Consider the following 19,013-nt stretch of genomic DNA (forward strand, 5'->3'; position numbering starts at 1 on the left):
TTTAATTATTTATTGTTTTGTTGGTGTTTGTTTGACCTAGTAAAAGTTAAAAAAAAAAAAAAAAAGTAAAAAATAAGACAAACTGTGTTCATTTATTCCACAAGAAAAGCACAAGAAGCAGCATCACTTTGAGTCTCCATACGCTAGCATACCGACAGTGAGTAAAGGCCTGCTGTAATGAATATCTGTCAGGTAACTCAACTCCTCTCTGATGTCATGAAAAGTAATTGAAACCTTGCTGAAGGCTGCAGCCATGGAGCCGACCGGATCCCCGCCTCTCACCGGACAAAAAAACTTCGCTACGGGGAAAAGCTCGGCGGTGGGAACATGGCGCATTTACTCCGGATTAACTTTCCCCAGGAAAAAGTTTGGAGGGTTGCTACATAGCACACACGTCTCCCTATCTTATCGATATTTACAACGCGCTGCAGACTGTGGATAAACTTTCAATACTGTGAGTCTCGGGTTGTTTTGGATGGTGTGTTTTCCTGTCCTGCCTCAGTACTGCTGCTGCTGCTGTGGGATGAAAGTTGGTCGCTGCCGGATTTAGCCGAGAGCAGGATGGAAAAGCAAAGAACGAGGAAAGAAAAGGTAAAGCTAATGGAAAACGGTGCTGCATGTTTTATTTAGTGGTTTCAACTATCCGCTGTTGGAGCTGGTCTGGGTGGCAGGAGGCTAAGAGAAAAAAAGAAAGTAAGTTCACAGACTAACAGTCAGCTCACATCCCATGATGAGCTGCCATTCTGTAGGATTTACTTTAAAAACCACTGGCAGGAGTCTACACTCAAAAAACACCCCAAAAGTCATCTAGCCAATTCTTCTGTCTTTAAACTGACTAATCCTTTTGTCTATAAAACAGTCTCTGAACATTGTGATAAATGCCTTAATGACAGTGGTGGAAAAGTACTCAGAAGTTTTAGTAAAGTAGCATTGCAAAAGTGCAAAAAATACTCTTAACAAGTAAAAGTACACAGGTTTTAACAGCATAATGTACTTAAGGTATTACTGCTGGGCAGAATGGTCCCTTTCAGAGTTTTATTATGATATAGTCAGATCATTGGGAAAAGTGGAGTGCAGTTAAAGTACAATATTTCTCTCTGAGATGTAGTGGAGTACAAGTATATAGTGACATACAATTGAAATCAAGCGAACTAAAGTAAATGTACATCAAAATTGTATTTAAGTACAGTACTTGAGTGAAGGTACTAAGTTACTTTCCACTACTTCCTTAATGAGCTGACCCAAACACCAAAATACTCAGTTTACTAGGGCTGCTCCCTCTTAGTTGATTAGTCGACTAATCGGTCGTTTTGGTCTTAGTCAACTTAGATTTCTTTAGTCAATTAGTCATGTTTTATGCTTTTTTCATGCTGAATGACTTATTTCCAAGAAATGTACGAGCACATCTCTGGTAAACACAAGAATTAAAGTGGTGCTTTTGCATGACTCTTTGCGGAGAAACTCAGGTTTACAGATCTGACGATTAAATCAACTAATTAATTAGTCGATACAGTTGAATAAGTGTTAGTCGACTAAGAATTTCTTCAATCGAGCACAGCCCTACTGTTCAATATAAAATATGACAAAGGAAAGCATTACTTAAGAGGCTGGAACCAGAGAATTGTTGGTACTTTTTGCTTGAAAAATGACTGAAATTATTTATCGATTATAAAAATTTTCAATTAACTTTCTGTTGATCACCTAATCGATTAATCAACTAATCTTCTCAGCTCTGATCTAACATCAGTCCAGAGATTGTAGAGCTGTGAACACCATGTTAACTTTGGTCTTGAGCAGCGGTGGATGAAGTACTCAGAACTTTTACTTAAGTACTACTTTAGTAACAAAAAGTTACTAAAGTAAAAATACAAAAGTGTTGGCATCAAAATATGCTTAAAAAGTACTCATCGTGCAGAACGGCCCATTTCATGTGTTCATCACTTTATGTTGCAGCTGATAAAAGTGTAGCTTGTTTTACTTTTGCTGTATACTCACAAAGGGATAAACAAAGTCTTATCTTTAACTAATTTAATATATCATTTAAAATTACTTGTTGATTATATTTTGTATTAAAGGTGCTCTAAGCATTTTTTGTCACATACAGCAAATATCTCCTCCCTATCCGCGAGCTGCCGGTCCCCTGAACACACTGTAAAAAAACGCGGTCTCTGTAGACAGCCCAGGCTCCACAAACTGTCCCACCCTGCACCACCAAACATAACACACAGTCTTCCAGCATTCCAGCCAATAACCGACAAGAAGGATTTGGGGGTGGGGGTTGGGGGGGGTTAGTGCGCGGAAGCACAGAAGGGAGGGTTAGGGGACGGGATGAGGAGGAGGGAGGGGCCAGCTAGCCTCGTTTTGTTTGAAAATACTTTGAACGTCAACAAGAAGTGACATCACTCAACATCGCTTAGAGCGCCTTTTCATAATTTGCGAAGTAACACAAAACTAAAGGTATCAATAAGGTATACATAAATGTACAGTAGTGGAGTAAAAAGTACAATACTTGCCTCTGTGATGTAGGAAGTAAAATGGCAGTTAGTGCAAATACTTAAGCAAATTACCTCAAATGTGTACTTAAGTACAGTACTTACTGTAAGTAAATGTACTTAGTTACTTTCCAACATTGGCTATAAGCCAGCCAACTTCACAAATATGCATACATAAGCAGGGCTGGCTTTATATAATCGATTCTCCAGTTAAAAACAATCTTTTAGGGATCCGATGTCGATTCATAAAATCCAGAAATCGATCTTTGCATATCTGCCTTTTCACCATAGTGGATGTATAATTAAAATTCGTAATGTAAATATTAACCTAGTCTCGCTTTGCCAGACCCTCTTCCAAAGCGCCCTGGAGGAAGGTCTGGCTACTCCACATTGCATTCGGGGATGGGAGTAAAACGTGCTCTGGTTTATTGGTCATTTCTTTAAACCAATCACAATCGTCTTGGGTGGCGCTAAGCACCGGAGAAAAGCCACGGCGCCTCTGCAAAATAGCCTCAGGAAGGAACTTGTTTTGGTGGAACATGTGTACGTTCAAAAGTTGTTTTAGTCGTGCAACAGAAAACTCAGATTGGACAGATAGTCTAGCTAGCTGTCTGGATTTACCCTGCAGAGATCTGAGGAGCAGTTAACCATAGTCCTCACAAATCCACCGGAGGTTAGAACGCCAACACAAAGGAAGCCCAAGGCAACAGATATCAGGCCTAAATGAGGGTGACTGTCTGGGCAGGGGTGGGGGGGTGGGGGAAGTTAGTATGTGAGTGAATGTGTATGTTGTACTGTAATGTCTTGTCATTTGTACTGTCCAGTCCTACCAAGGACCCTCTCGAAAATGAGATGACACATCTCAAGAGGTATTCCTAGTAAAATAAATAAATAAATGAATAAATAAAATAAGTGGAACGTCGAGCATATATACTAATATTAACCTGGTGTATTATTAAAAAAAAAAAATGAAAGTTGCTTCTTGCTTTTACAATTTACAGCAGAAGTTCTCTGAGAATCTCCTTTATATCCAAGACAAATTGGTATTGGAACTGAAATGTCCCTAACCTAATTGATATCAAATAAAAAATTTGTAATCGAATCGGGACTGTAGGTTTCCACTGAGTAAAGCCCTAGTTTGACGCTTTGTCCACTCCCTTTGTCTGAATCCACATCAATAAATCCACGGAACCACTCGTAGAAAAAGTATATCCGTTTACTCAGTTAGCAACATAAACTTCAGTACAGCAATAGTACAAAAAATAAAAATGATTATTAACGGCAACAGGGGAAAATAGAAAGAGAAGGTCAAAAAACTGTGAGGCTCCACTCTATCCTTGCCTGACTGACCACTCTGATAACCCCTTTTTTCTTACTTTACTTCACGACTCTCGCGAGAGTATTCTATGTAATTAAAGGTGTATACAGTTAAAAGTAACAATGCAATATTTCCAAAATATCACCAATGTAATATAAATGCACTCTAAATTATCCACGAACATTTTAGATAATTAAACAATTCCTTGCATTACTGTAAATATTAACTAAAAATATTACCCCCAATTTCCTCAAAATAAATGAACAATGAAAATTACCATTTAACACATGAATTAAAATCATTTATCAGTTAACTGCATTTAGGCTACTACAGGGACCTTGTGAATCGGAATTGAATGGGTTTGGGGAATCATTGGTAATACCCAGCCCTATACATAAGTGTGTCAACTAAATCTTACCATCTTTTCTCAGCTACATCCAGGCACAACTTGCTTCTAATAATGCGTTGCCTTCGAGGCCTCGACTTATTTTAACAGATCAAAGCGTTCAGGGACAAACTCTACTGCAGGTATTCAGCCACCCAGTTTCTGTCTCTGTGTTCTCCAGGAATGTACTCCCTTTGACCTGGGTAGTAAGGAGAAGTGTGTGTGTGTGTGTGTGTGTGTGTGTGTGTGTGTGTGTGTGTGTGTGTGTGTGTGTGTGTGTGTGTGTGTGTGTGTGTGTGTGTGTGTGTGTGTGTGTGTGTGTGTGTGTGTGTGTGTGTGTGTGTGTGTGTGTGTGTGTACTAGAACAGGACATCCATATTGTGTTCCTGTGTTGTTTTTGGGTCCTTGTTGCATGTGTGTCAGTGAGTCTGCCAACTCCTGTTCAGACCAACAAGTCCTCCAAACCGTACGAAGATATGGGTCATCTGTTCCTCCCCTCTAATACGAGCCACAGGAGCGTTTCATAAATTAGCGGCCCTAGTGGTGGCGGAAATACAACCTCATATCTTTTTTTTGGGGGCATTTTTAGGCCTTTATTTTCACAGGACAGATGAAGACATGAAAGGGGAGAGAGAGGGGGGAATGACATGCAGCAAAGGGCCACAGCCGCTGCGTCGAGGAGTAAACCTCTATATATGTGCGCCTGCTCTACCTACTGAGCTAACCCGGCCACATACAACCTCATATCTAAACCAGGGAACGTAACAGTTGCAGTAAAGGTCGCGATTTTAAACATGTCTTTAAAGCAACACTATGTAACTTTTAGCCCTACAGGTTGTCTCATTGGAACTACAGCTGCAGCTAAAAGTTACGTAGTGTTGCTTTGGTCGCAGTTTGGTTATGTTTAGGCCCCAAAACTACTTAGTTAAAGGTGCAGTAGGTAAGACTTATAAAACTAACTTTCTGTCATATCTGCTGAAACTGACCCTATGTTCCAGTAGAACTACATGAAGCAGGTCATTAAAAAAAGAACCCAGCACCTCTGGCACCACCTACAGCCTGTAGAGCGATTTGGAAAAATCCACCGCTTCCTGTTCAGATGCACCAATCAGGGCCAGGGGGGGGTGTCTAACTGCGTGTCAATCACTGCTCATGCACACACATTCATTCTCCATTCTGGGGGGAGGGGCTTAGGAGACCGTTTTGGGCTTTAGTGAAAAGCGAAGAGGGACTGAGAAGTTGTTGATGTTCACATTTTTTGGCTAAGTCCTGGATCTTCACAATCCTACCTACAGCACCTTTAAGTTTAGAAAAAGATCGTGGTTTGGGTTAAAATCAGATGTTACATTACTTTACATGTGAAGCGGAACGTGATGTTTGTAAAGTAAAAAAAAACTCGCCACGATCACAGTCTGGTTATGTTTAGGGACCAATATATCCATAACCATACTTTCGGCTTTGCTCCCATCATAATCACTACGGCCAGTAGAGGGCGCCGCCACCAGAAACATAAATATAGGTCCTAATGGCTGCTTGAACAAACGATCTCTGGGAGCGTTTTCTTGGGGAGGACAATCTCGTTCAGACACTCTTTCTATACATTCTGTACATTTACTCAATTACTGCACCTAAGTACAATTTGAAGTTACTTGTACTCTACTCGAGTACTTCCATTTTATGGTACTTCATACTTGTACTCCGCTACATCTCAGTGGCAAATATTGTAGTTTTTTACTTCGGCTTCATTTATCCAACAGCTTTGATTACTCAAAATATAATCAACACATAAATTACGATATTTTATTTCAGCAGTACGACTTTATTGATCCTTTGGGGGGAAATTGTCAAGCTACCCAGCGTTATAGAAAGTGCTAATATAATATATAATATATAAAATTAGATAGTAAAATGAGTGTGTTCACTTTTGGTACTTATATTTTGATGCTAATACTTTTGTACGTTTACTTAAGTCCAATTGTAAATGCAGGACAGAGAGTATTTGTACACTTTGCTTCTTTTACTTGAGTACTTCTTCTTCTACTGCTGCATACATCAGCGGTGACACTTATAATAACAAACTCAGTCAGTGAAAATGCCCTGCTGAGTGAATTAGTGCTACTGTCGTGTGTGTGTGTGTGTGTGTGTGTGTGTGTGTGTGTGTGTGTGTGTGTGTGTGTGTGTGTGTGTGTGTGTGTGTGTGTGTGTGTGTGTGTGTGTGTGTGTGTGTGTGTGTGTGTGTGTGTGTGTGTGTGTGTGTGTGTGTGTCTCAGCACCTTTTAATTAACTGCTACAGGAATATCAAACACGGACAGGTGACGCAACGAATCACATCCAGATGAAATAGGTTGCACACACAGCAGTCCAAAGCCTCTTGTGAGGTTTAACTTGTACTTTCTCCTGTAGTTCACACTTGGAATTACTTTCCTTACTCATCTTCCATCTTTAAATGTGCACTTGTTTACTTGTGCTGCCATTTTGGCCATTACTGTCTTAAAAAAATCTCAAGAGACCATTCTGTATAAATTAAGGTGAAATGGAAAAACTTTAGCATGCATTTGTGTGGGGATGCAAATAGCGATTATTTTAAGTATTGATTGAACTTTTTTGACTCACGGAATTATCGTTTAACCTATAAAATGTAAATAAATAAGGATGACGTCTTTGTCTGACCAACATTTGAAACCTCAAACTCAATATAGCAATGATATTCAACACAGAAAAGCAGCAAGTCATCAAAGCTGGAACTAGCCATTATATGTGGCATGTTTGCTTGATTAAATGACTAAAACAAAAAATCAGTTATTAAAATTGTTGCCAATGACTGTTCCATAAACCGGTTGTAAAAGTATTCCTGCAATCTTCTGAGGCTCTGTAAGAAAGAGAAGAAGCTTCTAAGCAGCTATAACGAATATTTTCATATATAAACAATGGATCAAAAGATTGCTGTGAAAGGTGTTGCACCCACAGTGACTTAACACCCCATTCTGCCCCCCCCACCCTCCCTCCTCCGGCTTTACAGTGTGTTTCAGCTCTTTGTTTTGGTTTTTACGGCCACAAACCTTTCCTTTTTTGCTTTACAGTTTTGCTTCACTCTCAGTGCTTTTTTGGCAGCAGCAGGCAGCTGTTTTCAGCGATAAAGCTCCCAAATCCCACTTTGTGCTACCTGTGTCCAGCAGCAAACAGCAGACAGACACAGTCAGAGACTAGCTGGTGAACATAGTGGAACTGTTAGCAGCTAAAGAGACGGATATTTCCCTCAGGAGCTGATGGAGACCAAAAACAGAGCTATGAGAAAGAGAGTTGAGATCTCCACTTTTGAGAAAAATGGAAATTTCTAAGCATATCAAACACTTAATTTTCTGCATTCTGGTGAATTTTTCTGCAACAATTCATGGTGCAAATGTCTTTATCTATGTAAAGGAAATTATAATAGGTTTTTGGGGTGTGCTGCACTGGCCAGTTTTGATTTTTGGGGGGGTCATAACCCATCCTCCCTGTAAATTACACCTATGCGTCAAATAATTTATGGAAGATGATTTCTGTCATTTTAGGTAGCTCTGATTACGCTGATATTTGTTCAAGTGTTCATTTTCCTGATCAGTTTTTAGTTTTTAGTATTTGATGCTATAAAAACGGGGTGAAACGTCATGATTGACAGCTGGGATTGACTCGCCCCGATCACTACTGCGTAGACTCTGGCTCCAAAATTACAAGATGGCAGCGCACCCGTGTCAGGGAGGTTGTTACTAGAGGGGATACAGCTACGGCAACAACAGTTAAGTTCAGGAAATGGATCGTGGGTTTGGATTAAACGGAGGAACTAACATGTGCTTTCCTGGGTGAAAGTATTAACACTAAACATTAATTATTATTTTAAATTAGATTTTGCGGACATTTTTTGTAATTTTGCATAGCTTCTGGCCGTAGCGGTATCCCTTCTTGCCACAACCGGCTTTACTTTGTACAGTGGGAGGAAGTGGAGACTCGTCGCCCATCTTTATATCCAGTCTGTGATATTTACTATGTAAGTTGTTTGTTTGCAGACAGATTCTGCTGCTTCTAAGTGGCCAGAACCCCCCCCACCCCCCATTTAACCAGCTTTAAGGTAAAATAAATCCTCATGGCTGGACTATTAGACTACTGATTGATTCGTCAAACATGCAATAGATAAAACTTTGCTGATTATCTATCACTCTGGCTCACACATACAAAAACATATCCTCTGTACTTTCAAACAAACCATTTGAGCAGTTTGTGCACAGGTGCAACCGCGCCGAGAGCTCCCAGTGTGGTCAGGCCTCTGTTTAGAGAACATTGTCACACGACAGTGTATACAACTTACTCTGTAACGTAAACTGTGTGATTGCAAAAGTCCTCACTGAACTCCTCCTCAGTCGTTTCTCTTCTTGCGCTCTATTAACTGTGTTCTAATCAAGAGCGAAGGCTTTGTTTCAACATTGTGGGGGGGGGGAGGGACACACACATAATAACGCCGTAGGGTCGTCTCCTGCATTCTGGTGTATTTTACTAAGCAACGATTTATGATGCAAATGTCTTTTATTTATGTAAAGGAAATAATTATTCTCCTGTATTGTTGAAAACTTTCTGCATATGCAAAACATCACACGTGTTTCCAGATGTTTTTTGTTTTTTAGGAATCCTGTACATGTACAACAAATCTGTTTAAAGAATGAGACCTTGTTACAGTCATGGGCTCCAAAGTTTAAATCTACTTAAATCTATATTTAGTTCAGTTTTCACGCTCCTGTTGCATTCTTTAACCCCCGATGTTGCAAAGTAGACACAATTCTTTTTTGCCGTACATGTTTTGAACCCCCTTAATGGTTATTTTTACCTGTTTTGGGGAGTTATTATTATATTAAATTATTATTTTAAGGGGGACAAATCTACATCTTCTAAATATTGGGGGGAACACAAACCCTGCATCCCCCGCTATGGTTCTAGTTCAACAGTAATAAACTTAGAGATTTACGTCTTAGTTCCACGCACATGATACTGTATTTGTATTTCTTTGTTTTTTCCAGCAAACAGCGCCCTGGTAACATGTTTAACAAGCTCTGCTTTATATCACATTTGTCATATTTGAACAAGCATTTCATAACAGTGTGACACTTAAAAACACGATGGCATGCTGGAGAGAACAGCTGAAAAATGGCCACTGTAAGAGGACTGTGAGTTGTGGAAATTTGCGTGGTGAGATGAGCATTACTGTGTGGCAGAACTCCTCGGGGCTGAGGACACCGAGGACACTGAGGACATGGGATTATTTCTCTGGGCTGGATTGTTTTCTCTGTGAATGTGTGTGCAGAGATTCACTATTTGTTAACATCAGAATTTCATTCCTGTCAGCGGGCGGAAAGCTTGGAAACGGCATTTGTGTTCTTATTGTCCTTTTATTTAACCAGGTAAAAGTCTTGTTGAGATTAAAATCTCTTTCAAGAGAGACCTGACCAAGAAGAACATTGTTACAGTGAAGGGCCGAAAATATTATATTATATTGCGATTATTTAACACGATTACTCATTGTCTTTTTGGAAAGATGTTACATTTATTGAACTTAAAAAAAACAGTTAAACAGTTAAACAAATCAACAGCGTAGACATTCCCTAAATACTTTTTAGGGGTGGGGGAAAAAATCAATACAGCATAGTATCGCGATATTTTCTGTGGCAATACTGTATCGATACACAGACGATAAGTATCCATCTATTATTATATATGTGTTGGTCAGTTTCTCTGCTTGACAATCCCATTGTGCAGCGATACAATTGAATTGAGATGAACAAACTAATAAAACGGATGTTGACAAAGTTTCCTTTTGGGGACCTAATTAGAAATTGGAAGTTGGAAAAAAAGGTGATAAATTGCAATATATCGCAGAATATTGCAATATGTTTAAAATCGCAATAATACTGTATCGTGACATAAGTAACGTGATGATATCGTATCTTGATGATATTGTATCGTGATGATATCGTATCGTGATGATATCGTATCGTGATGATATCGTATCGTAAGGCCTCTGGTGATTCCAACCCCTAATACTTTAAAAAATATATTCAGGCGCGACCTCTAGCCTCTATCCACTGTTGCTACTTAATAAAGAGAAAAGCCCCCCAAAAAAAGAAAGGAAAAAAAATATTTTTTTTCATCTTTTTTCCAGTAAAATACAGAATTGATTATAAAATTTTAGTGTTAACTTTTAGAGCACTACATGGACAGACGCCTCAATATATCGCAGACATGTTGACCCCTTACTCTTCTTTCCGCACTCTTCGTTCCTCAGGTCAAAATCTCCTGATGGTCCCTAAAACCCGCCTTAAAACTCGGGGAGACTGCTCCTTTCAGGCAGTTGCTCCCAAATTGTGGAACGTCCTGCCCCTGTCGCTGCGTGTGGCCGATTCTATTGTTTCTTTTAAAAAACCGCTGAAGACACTACTATTCAGACAAGCTTTCAGTTGACTGAGCTATCATGTTTTTGTTTTGTATGATGTTTTTTTAAATTGTTAAACTTGCTGCATGTTCTATCTGTGATAGGTGCTATATAAATAAAGTTTACTTACTTACTTACTTACTTACTTACTTACTTACTTACTTACTTACTTACTTACTTACTTACTTAAATATTTGAAAGATTACAGATATTCGAAAGAGTCTTTCTGGTGTTTTGGGAAACAAAGGAGCTTTGACCTTTTGACCTCGGTATTTCCAAAATCCTGGACTCTTAATTTAAGTGTCAGGATTTCACTGTCCCCAAAGCTCAGAGGACCATGTACAGTTAAGACTTAAATCTTGCTTTTAAGAGTCTGCAGCTTGATTGTTTCCGAGTTAATCACGTCGCCATCTGTCAGTGGCACACTTAATTTAACGCGCCATGATCTAAACGGCGACTAGAGAAGTTGTTCAGCTCTCGGAGCGCAACGGACCTCAAGAAATTAATCTTTTATTTTCCCGAGATAAAAGAGGCGATGAGCCAAAACTGGAGACGCCTGATGCCAAATGTGTAGTTTGCTCCAGAAAACTCATTTATCTCACATAAGTAAATAACAAACGGAGCTCTGCTGTGTGTGGAAAGTGATTCGTCCTGGACACTAACCCAGTGATTCCCAAACTTTTTTCACGTCAAGGATTCCTAAACTGACACGAATTAGACTGTATTGGTTTCGGCCTTGCAAAACCAGTATCTGTCGATCCATAACTGTTTGTAACATTAAATAAAAAGGATTATGGATAATTTTATTGTAGCTGACTTTACAAGATGACTTCCCTATTGGCTGTTGAAACAGGTGACACCCCATACGTTGTAAAACCAGCCTCTGGCCATCAGCTGGTTCGAGTCGAGCTGAGACGGGCCGGTTCAGACCGCTGCAACGTTTCTTTGCGCCGTTCTAAAACGGTTTTGTCTCGAATCTTTGGTCTGAACTGGGCTTAAAACCCATGAACAAAATAGTCATACATTACGTCATTGTGTTACTTATGGATGGAATAATAGTGAAAATAACATAATTTGCTTTTTGCTGGGGGGACTTTCTGAAGGACCCCTGGGCGTCCCCGGAACCCACTTTGGGAACCACTGCTCTAACCTATGGAAAAAAAAACAACTTCAAATTGTTCATGACTAAATAGAAACTAGCTCCTAAGAGGCCCCTGCAGCTGTTGCAGTCGCCATTTCAGCCGACAAAACTGACAGTTGCAGACTAAAAAGTAGAAGTCAGCCTTTGTCTACTTCTGTCTGACGGCACGGCCCATTGTTTCCAAAATGACCTCAAACATCGAGCAGTAGCTCAGCCACGATTATCATCTGCACATGTGATGGATTGGAAAAGCTTGACAGCTGTACAGTAGCAACAGTAAGTAAAAGGGGCCAGGATTTTTTAAACAAAGATTTGGTATTTCTTCCCACCAGAATGTTATTCCTGTGAGTGTAGAGAAAGCTTTTAGACAGCATTTATATTTGTATTGTCCTGTTGTTGAGATTTAAAACAATATCCAGTTAAGATGCATAAACAGGTGTGTTTCCATCTATTAAAATAAAGGAACAATAACTATAGAAGCAAGGTAACACATCATTTTACTTATTCCTTTGGGAGAAACACATTTTTTTCAGTTTTTTGTAGGTCTAGGTTACATATATCGTTGTTGACACAACATTTAAACGAATATATATTTCAACGTGAAGCTGGTTTTACATTGACTACATGTCAAAAAACTTCTCTAAGCAGGTGAAAGAAGTTTAAAACATTTTTTCTGGCAAAGCATAGGACTGTTGTTAGTCCTAGTGTTAGCTCAAAGTGGTCAAAACCTGCACCGAGTAGATGCATTAGTTCAGGTGTGAGACTGTGTGAACATCCGAAAGTTTTCTTGCAGTTTATTTCAAGCGAATCACGTTGCCTGTCCTCGCCTCTTGCTCAAAACCATTGGGTGATGCTTTTTGCAAGTTTTAGGAATCCCTCCAGTCTGCATATTTTAAGAGAGTGTGTGTGTGTGAGAGAGAGAGACACAGGGGAATAGAGAGAGAGATAATGAAGGCCTTGGTGTAAGCTCTGGTGAAAGGACAAATTTGGAAACGCCAGAGATGAGGGAGGGAGGGAGGCAGCGTCTCAATGTTAAAGCTACAGAGAACAGACCTCAGCGAGCACTTTTAACACAAAGTTTGAATGAGAAGAACAGAAGCCTCATCGGACTGTCTGAGTCTCTGTCTGACTTTCCTGCTTTTTCTCTCTTTCTCACTCCGTCTCTCTGAGGAATTTAAGTCGCTACCACCGAGCAGAAAAGAAAAAGTGCACGCAGCAGTTTGGGTGTCCCCTTTGCCAGAAACTACAGTATCACATCATGCAAATGAGGCTGCTGCAGCTTCGGTGTCCTCCTGGGTTTTATATGACTTATGTAACAGCAGCCAAAAGCACATTTTCTTTGTCTTTCTCAACTTATTTTAATTTCTACAGCACTATGGCCAAACAGCCTTTTCACGTTTGGCCAGTTGTAATATTGGTCTGTCTATGCCACAGTTCAAAATATGGAATAATCAATATAACCCGACTGATACAGGATCTTTGAGGCAGATACCGAAATTCAGAATCAGACAAGGATTTATTGCCAAGTAATACTTACAAGGAATTTGCCTTAGATATTAGAAGATATTAAACCATCTCTAGTATAAACCTAATTTATCTCGCGGGCAATGGCTGTGCAGCAGTTGCAAAACAAAGTGGCACGAGTGCAAATATAAAAGTCTGAGAAATATAAACTGAGAGTTTAAAAAAATCTTGATAGTGAATGCGTTTACATACGCACTGGTGTCCTGGTTTTATGATCATGTTTTTGGAGTATCCTGGTTATGTGAGCCAATATCCGGGCGATTGTTTTTACTGGTAATGATCTTAGTAATCACTTAACGCCCCGCTTCCAAAGACTTATCTGTTTCTCAACCATTTATCGTCTTAATGTTGGCCTTTTTGGTGTTAATGCATGAATGACAAGTTTTCATTACAGATTATTTTCTTCATTAAATGATCTCATTGTTCAGTCAATTAAAAGTCAAAATAAGATGAAATGGGGAAAAAAAAGCCTATCACAACTTCCCAGAGTCTAAAGTGATGTACTCAAATGTCTTCTTTGGTTCAACGATATTCAGTTTACAATCGTATAAACAAATCTGTACGTTTGATAAGCGTGAACCTGCGAAAGTCTGTTGACTGATGGAATAATTTTATCTCTATTTAAGAAATGAACCAATGTCTTCTGCCCCCTCTCCCTTCTGCTCCCCAGTTCTCCCTGTTTGGTTCTCGCTCCGCCAGCAGGACCACCAACCCTCCCTCTTCCTCCTCCTCCTCTTCCTCTCCTGTGATTCCTCCAGCTCCGCCGGTGAAAAGGGTGGACCGACCGCCCGGCCCGCCCGGCCCGCCCGGCATTCCCGGTTGCTCCGGCCTCAGCAAAGCAGAGTTCCTGGAGCGCGTGCGGCGCAGTAACCAGGCCTGCCAGCAGGGGGAGTACGCCCTGGCTGTGCGTCTCTACAGCGAGGCCCTCACCGCCGACCCCCAAAACTGCATCCTGTACAGCAACCGCTCGGCTGCCTATCTCCGACTGGGCCAGTACAGCACCGCTCTGGACGACGCTATCAAAGCGCGTGTCATCAACCCCAAATGGCCCAAGGTAAGAGGCTCGACCCTCAATCAAACTCTCCAAAATGGTGAAGAAACTGCAGCTGAGAGCAGGGGATGGATTTTATGTAGCTGAAGAGTGGATGTATCCATTAAGTGGATAGTTAGATGGATGTATGGATGAGCCTGCCTCTCCGAATCATCTAGTAATGGTATATTATGTATAGATATACAGTCTACTTTGTCGACTCAGTGTTTAGTTTGTGCACAAGTCAACATTTTGAAGTGTCTTACATCACCTGCTGCTGAATATAATCTTTGCTTTTGTCCTGTGGTTGGCCGAGTTAGTGCCCGACAGACTTTAATTGGCTTCTCAGAAAAGAAACCCAGTCCTTGTTCCCCCTCTTTCCCTCCCAGATCCTGTCAGACATGTTGTTGTGCTGTAGTTTTTGATTGTTGCCGGTGTACAGCAGCCGAACACAAGCCTGCTATTTAGATGCCGCAGTCCACATGTTGTGCTTTTATAGCGTAATGTTAAACTTGTGCTGAATAGTCTCTTTTTTTTTTTTTCTTTGTTTGACAAGTGTGTTTTGAAAGAGACAGCGCACGGACATATATACCTCAGCATAATGAGATAGCCCTGTAAATACGCTGGCGTTAGGAGATCCATGTGCGATGACAGAGATGATGATGGAGAGCTGAACAACGAGACAGACTGTGTGTGATGTTTGCTGATGCATCGGTGCTTTCTGTGCCTGTACATCATTACAGGAAGGCAAATAAGTAAGCTCAGATAGTGTATTGGACAATATACAGACTGTGAGGCCAAAGGAGTTTTGATTCTTAAAGGGAGTGATTGTTAAAGGGAGACTAAGCTGATGAACACATCCAATATCCACACATCCAATAATATAATATACATTATTCTGAAATGAGCCATTCTGCGTATGAGTACGGTTGGGTATCGTTCGGGTTTTTTCCGATACCGGTGCTAAAGCGATACTTTTAAAACGGTGCCGGTGCCTAAACAGTGCCTGAACTGATACTTTTTAATAAAGTTTAAAAAAAGAAGAAACAAAAGAAGTGTACTAAACAGTCTGCGACATTAAAGAACGTCTTGTTTATTGCTAAGGCCATATGGTCAAAATTAAAGATTTAATAATAATATAATAACTATAACTTATAACAATAACTTATTTCACCAGTAAATTGCTGTTGAATGACAAAAACAACCACCAGATGGGAAAAGGGTATTTCACAATAATTTGAATGCACCACGAGGCTACCTGTTTCAAGTGAACGCACCATCTGTGTTGTTTTTCCGACAACGGCAGCTGCAGTCAGACTGTTAGGTCCCGCTGTTAGAATCCTCTCCAGGGAAATACAGTCGCACTTTACACTGTTTTAGCTGTCAGCATTTTAACCGTGTTTAATCCAGCTGCTAGCTAACGGTAGGCTAACGTTACCTGCTGTCGAGTGTAGAGTAAAGTCAGGCACCGAAATTTTCGTTCTTATTCGGTCTTGTTACCACCATTTACGTTGGCACCGCGTTTCGGTACCCAACCCTACATATGAGTACTTTTACTTTTGGTTCTTTAAGAACATTTAGCTTCTAAAACTTTTGTACTTTGCTCAAATAAAAATTGAAATGCAAGGCATTTTCTTCTAACAGAGTATTTCTACACTGTGGTATTGCTACTTTTACTTCAGTAAAATGCCTCAGTAGTTCTTCCACCACTGGAAAGGAGGTGATTAATCAGCCAACAGCAGTGCCTGTGAAATTGTGACATTAAATGAACTCTAAAGTGTTTTCAATGCTTTAATTGACAGTGATGTGTAAGAGAGAGTCGTCAACATGTGCAGTGTTTCACATTTCCAGCGCATTGACTAGAGAAACTGCATCAAGTACTTCTTGACACTTGAAGTGGCTCTTTACATTCACCAACACAGCGAGGAAGTGAAGGATAGCGAGGGCTCAGAGAGTCTTTTAAAGCCATTCAGAAGAGAGCGAGGGAGAGAGTATGCAGGCAGGAGACCGGCTTTGCTGGGGCCACCTCTGTCTGGACGACTGGGGCCCGGCCAGCTTCGGCTCCACTTCCTTTCTCTGTGCGAGAGAATGGACGGAAGTTGTGTGTGTGTGTCTGTGTGTGTGAGAGCTTTGCACGGCTGTTATTTTGTTTTTCAAACCCTGGCGAGGCCTTGGCCTGAGTTTGGCACTTAAAGACAATAACAGAAGCAGCATTCCTGTGTGTATGTATGTGTGTGTGTGTGCGCGCGTGTGTGTGTGCGCGCGTGTGTGTGTGTGTGTGTGTGTCTGTGTGTGTCTGTGTGTGTGTGTGTGTGTGTGTGTGTGTGTGTGTGTGTGTGTGTGTGTGTGTGTGTGTGTGTGTGTGTGTGGCGGTGTTATAGCATTCGGCTTGCTGCTGCATTCGCCATGGGTCAAATGCAAGGTTAAGACTAATGAAGTACCAATAAGAGAGAGTCTTTCTGAGAGGGACGTTTTACTTCTGCTTGAATTCTCTCTTTCTGCTCTTCACCCGGCCGGTCGGCTTTGCTCTCTTCTCTTTTATCCTTCTCCGTTTGCCTCCCACCGTTTGTCCCATTGCTGCCTCGGTCGACTTTTCTGTTGGCACAACAGGCTCAAAACACACACTCACTGTATCACACACACAAAAAGGCGACTCGGTCATGGGAACAGAGGGGTGTAACTGGTCAGAAGTCGCATTTGTTTGCGTGCTTATCTGGATAACAACACGGTACAGAATAGCAAAACTTCTTTGCGTTTTTAAAGTTGTTTTCTTGTCGTTTTGTGCAGCTCTTTTGTGCGTTCAGTGCAAAAGCCTTTTTGTTTCTTTGTGATTCAAATGAAGTCCCATCACAGAAGTGCAACTGCTGCAGGAGCGAAAAAGCTTTTTCTTTTGACTGATTTGAGGGTTTTTCTCCCACAGACCCGACTGTTTTGTGAATGTTTTTTGCTGTCGTCCTTGCTCTGTGGGTTTTTGTGAAGTTGTTAAGAACTTCCAAAGAAGCTCCCCCTCCCCCTACATACAGGTGCATTTATTCAGATCCTTAAACACATACCACTCTGGGCAACTTTAGCTTCTCTAGTCCCAAATAAAGACGTCTGTTTGGCCCAGGAAAGAGGAAGGAGGGGCTGTGGCTGATGTATGGCTGCACTACTGATCTGTTTTAGGATAAGACAGCTTCACGTCGCTGACCCTCGGCTAAACATTTGGGGTGGGGTATCTGGAGTATGGCTGAACACCTTTTTTTAGAAGCGAGTGAGGATAATATATTTCTTTGCAACTTTGTGGACTGAAACCTTTTTAATAATGTGGGTGTAAGTTAGGGTTAATGTCCTAAATAGTTCCTAAATATTCTGCTCTGGGAGTAAGTGTAGCTGGAATCGGTGCAGATCATCAGTGAACGGCTCTCTGCTCTGAAGTGGAAGCCAACCAGATGGCAGCCAGCTACGCCTGTTTACTCAGAAGGCCCCGGAGTCGGCTCAGGCTTCCCCTGTCATTAAGAAACTACTCTGCAACCACACGCTGCAAAAATATTACCGACATACGTGCGCAGAAAGCTGCAGAGTCCCGTTTCTTTAAGTAGGACTCAGGACCTGAAATGGCCCATTCCCCACATGACAGAGTTTAGCAGTTTATTATCATCTGATCTAAGAGGAGATTCAATCTCCCACGTTTGGGTTCCTCCCCCAGTCCCGTGACTTAACCCCGGACTGTGTTGATGTGATAGTTACATTCTCTGTTGTGTTCCTGCTGCATCCCAAATTGTGCCATGGAGAACTCCGTCTGGGTCAGGAGGGTAATCCAGGACTTACTGCAGAGCATGTGAGGAGAGCAGCAGGCAGATATTTCACTTCCAGTGCTCCACTTAAAGGAGCAGCGTGCAGGATTTAGTGGCATCTAGTGGTAGGGTTGCAGATCGCAACCAAATGAATACCCTCCCCTCATCCCCACCTTTCCAAGCGTGTAGTTAGTTGAACCAAGTCTCGCATTGCCAGACCTTCCTCCACAGCGCTGCGGAGGAGGGTCTGGCTAGTCTACACAGCATTCCGGGATGGGAGAAAAACGTGCTCTGGTTTATTGGCTTTTCTTTGAACCAATCACAATTGTCTTGGGGGCGGCGCTAAGCACCGGACATAATGACAGCGCCCTTAGCCTCGGGAAGGAACTTGTTTTGGTGGAACCCTCTCAAGATGCATGTTTGGTTTGTCCGTTCTGGGCTACTGTAGAAGCATGACTGGCTCCGTGTGAGAAGATCCGCTCCCTATGTAGATATGAAGGAGTCATTCTAAGCTAACTACAACACGATTCTTACTTTCATAAACATAAAACATAATTATGACTATTATATTCCAGTTCTGACAATAGATCATCCCAAATCCTACACACTGCTTCTTTGAATTACTTTTTTGTACTCACAGGGGCTCCTCGGATGGCCCCATTTATTTATTTTAAGACTATTCTTTGGGCTTTTTGTGCATTTTTATTTGATAGACAGGAAAGGGGTTGAAATCAGAGTGGCTGCCAATAAGTTGTAAGTAGTTTAGTCAACAACACAACATGGACGCTACGAAGATTCATTAATTAATTCATTCATTGTTTATGTTTTTGATTCTGTCACAAACCTAAAATGCTAAATTTCACAAATTTTTTAGTGAAATATTACAAATTTTT

The 19,013-nt window shown here is 41.1% G+C and overlaps 1 protein-coding gene across 2 annotated transcripts in view; it reads left to right on the forward strand.

The window, feature by feature from the left end:
* Nucleotides 1-203: 203 nt before the first annotated feature.
* Nucleotides 204-19,013, forward strand: part of ttc28 (tetratricopeptide repeat domain 28) — a 166,247-nt gene continuing 147,437 nt past the window's right edge. For both annotated transcript variants that reach the window (XM_039779288.1, XM_039779290.1), the window contains exons 1-2: nucleotides 204-591; nucleotides 13,985-14,368. In XM_039779288.1, the coding sequence (XP_039635222.1) occupies nucleotides 562-591; nucleotides 13,985-14,368 (414 nt within the window). In that variant the 5' untranslated portion in view covers nucleotides 204-561. The remainder of the gene's footprint in view (nucleotides 592-13,984; nucleotides 14,369-19,013) is intronic.

This window comes from Perca fluviatilis, chromosome 17, assembly GCF_010015445.1.
Source record: "Perca fluviatilis chromosome 17, GENO_Pfluv_1.0, whole genome shotgun sequence".
In the NCBI taxonomy this organism is placed as follows: Eukaryota; Metazoa; Chordata; class Actinopteri; order Perciformes; family Percidae; genus Perca; species Perca fluviatilis.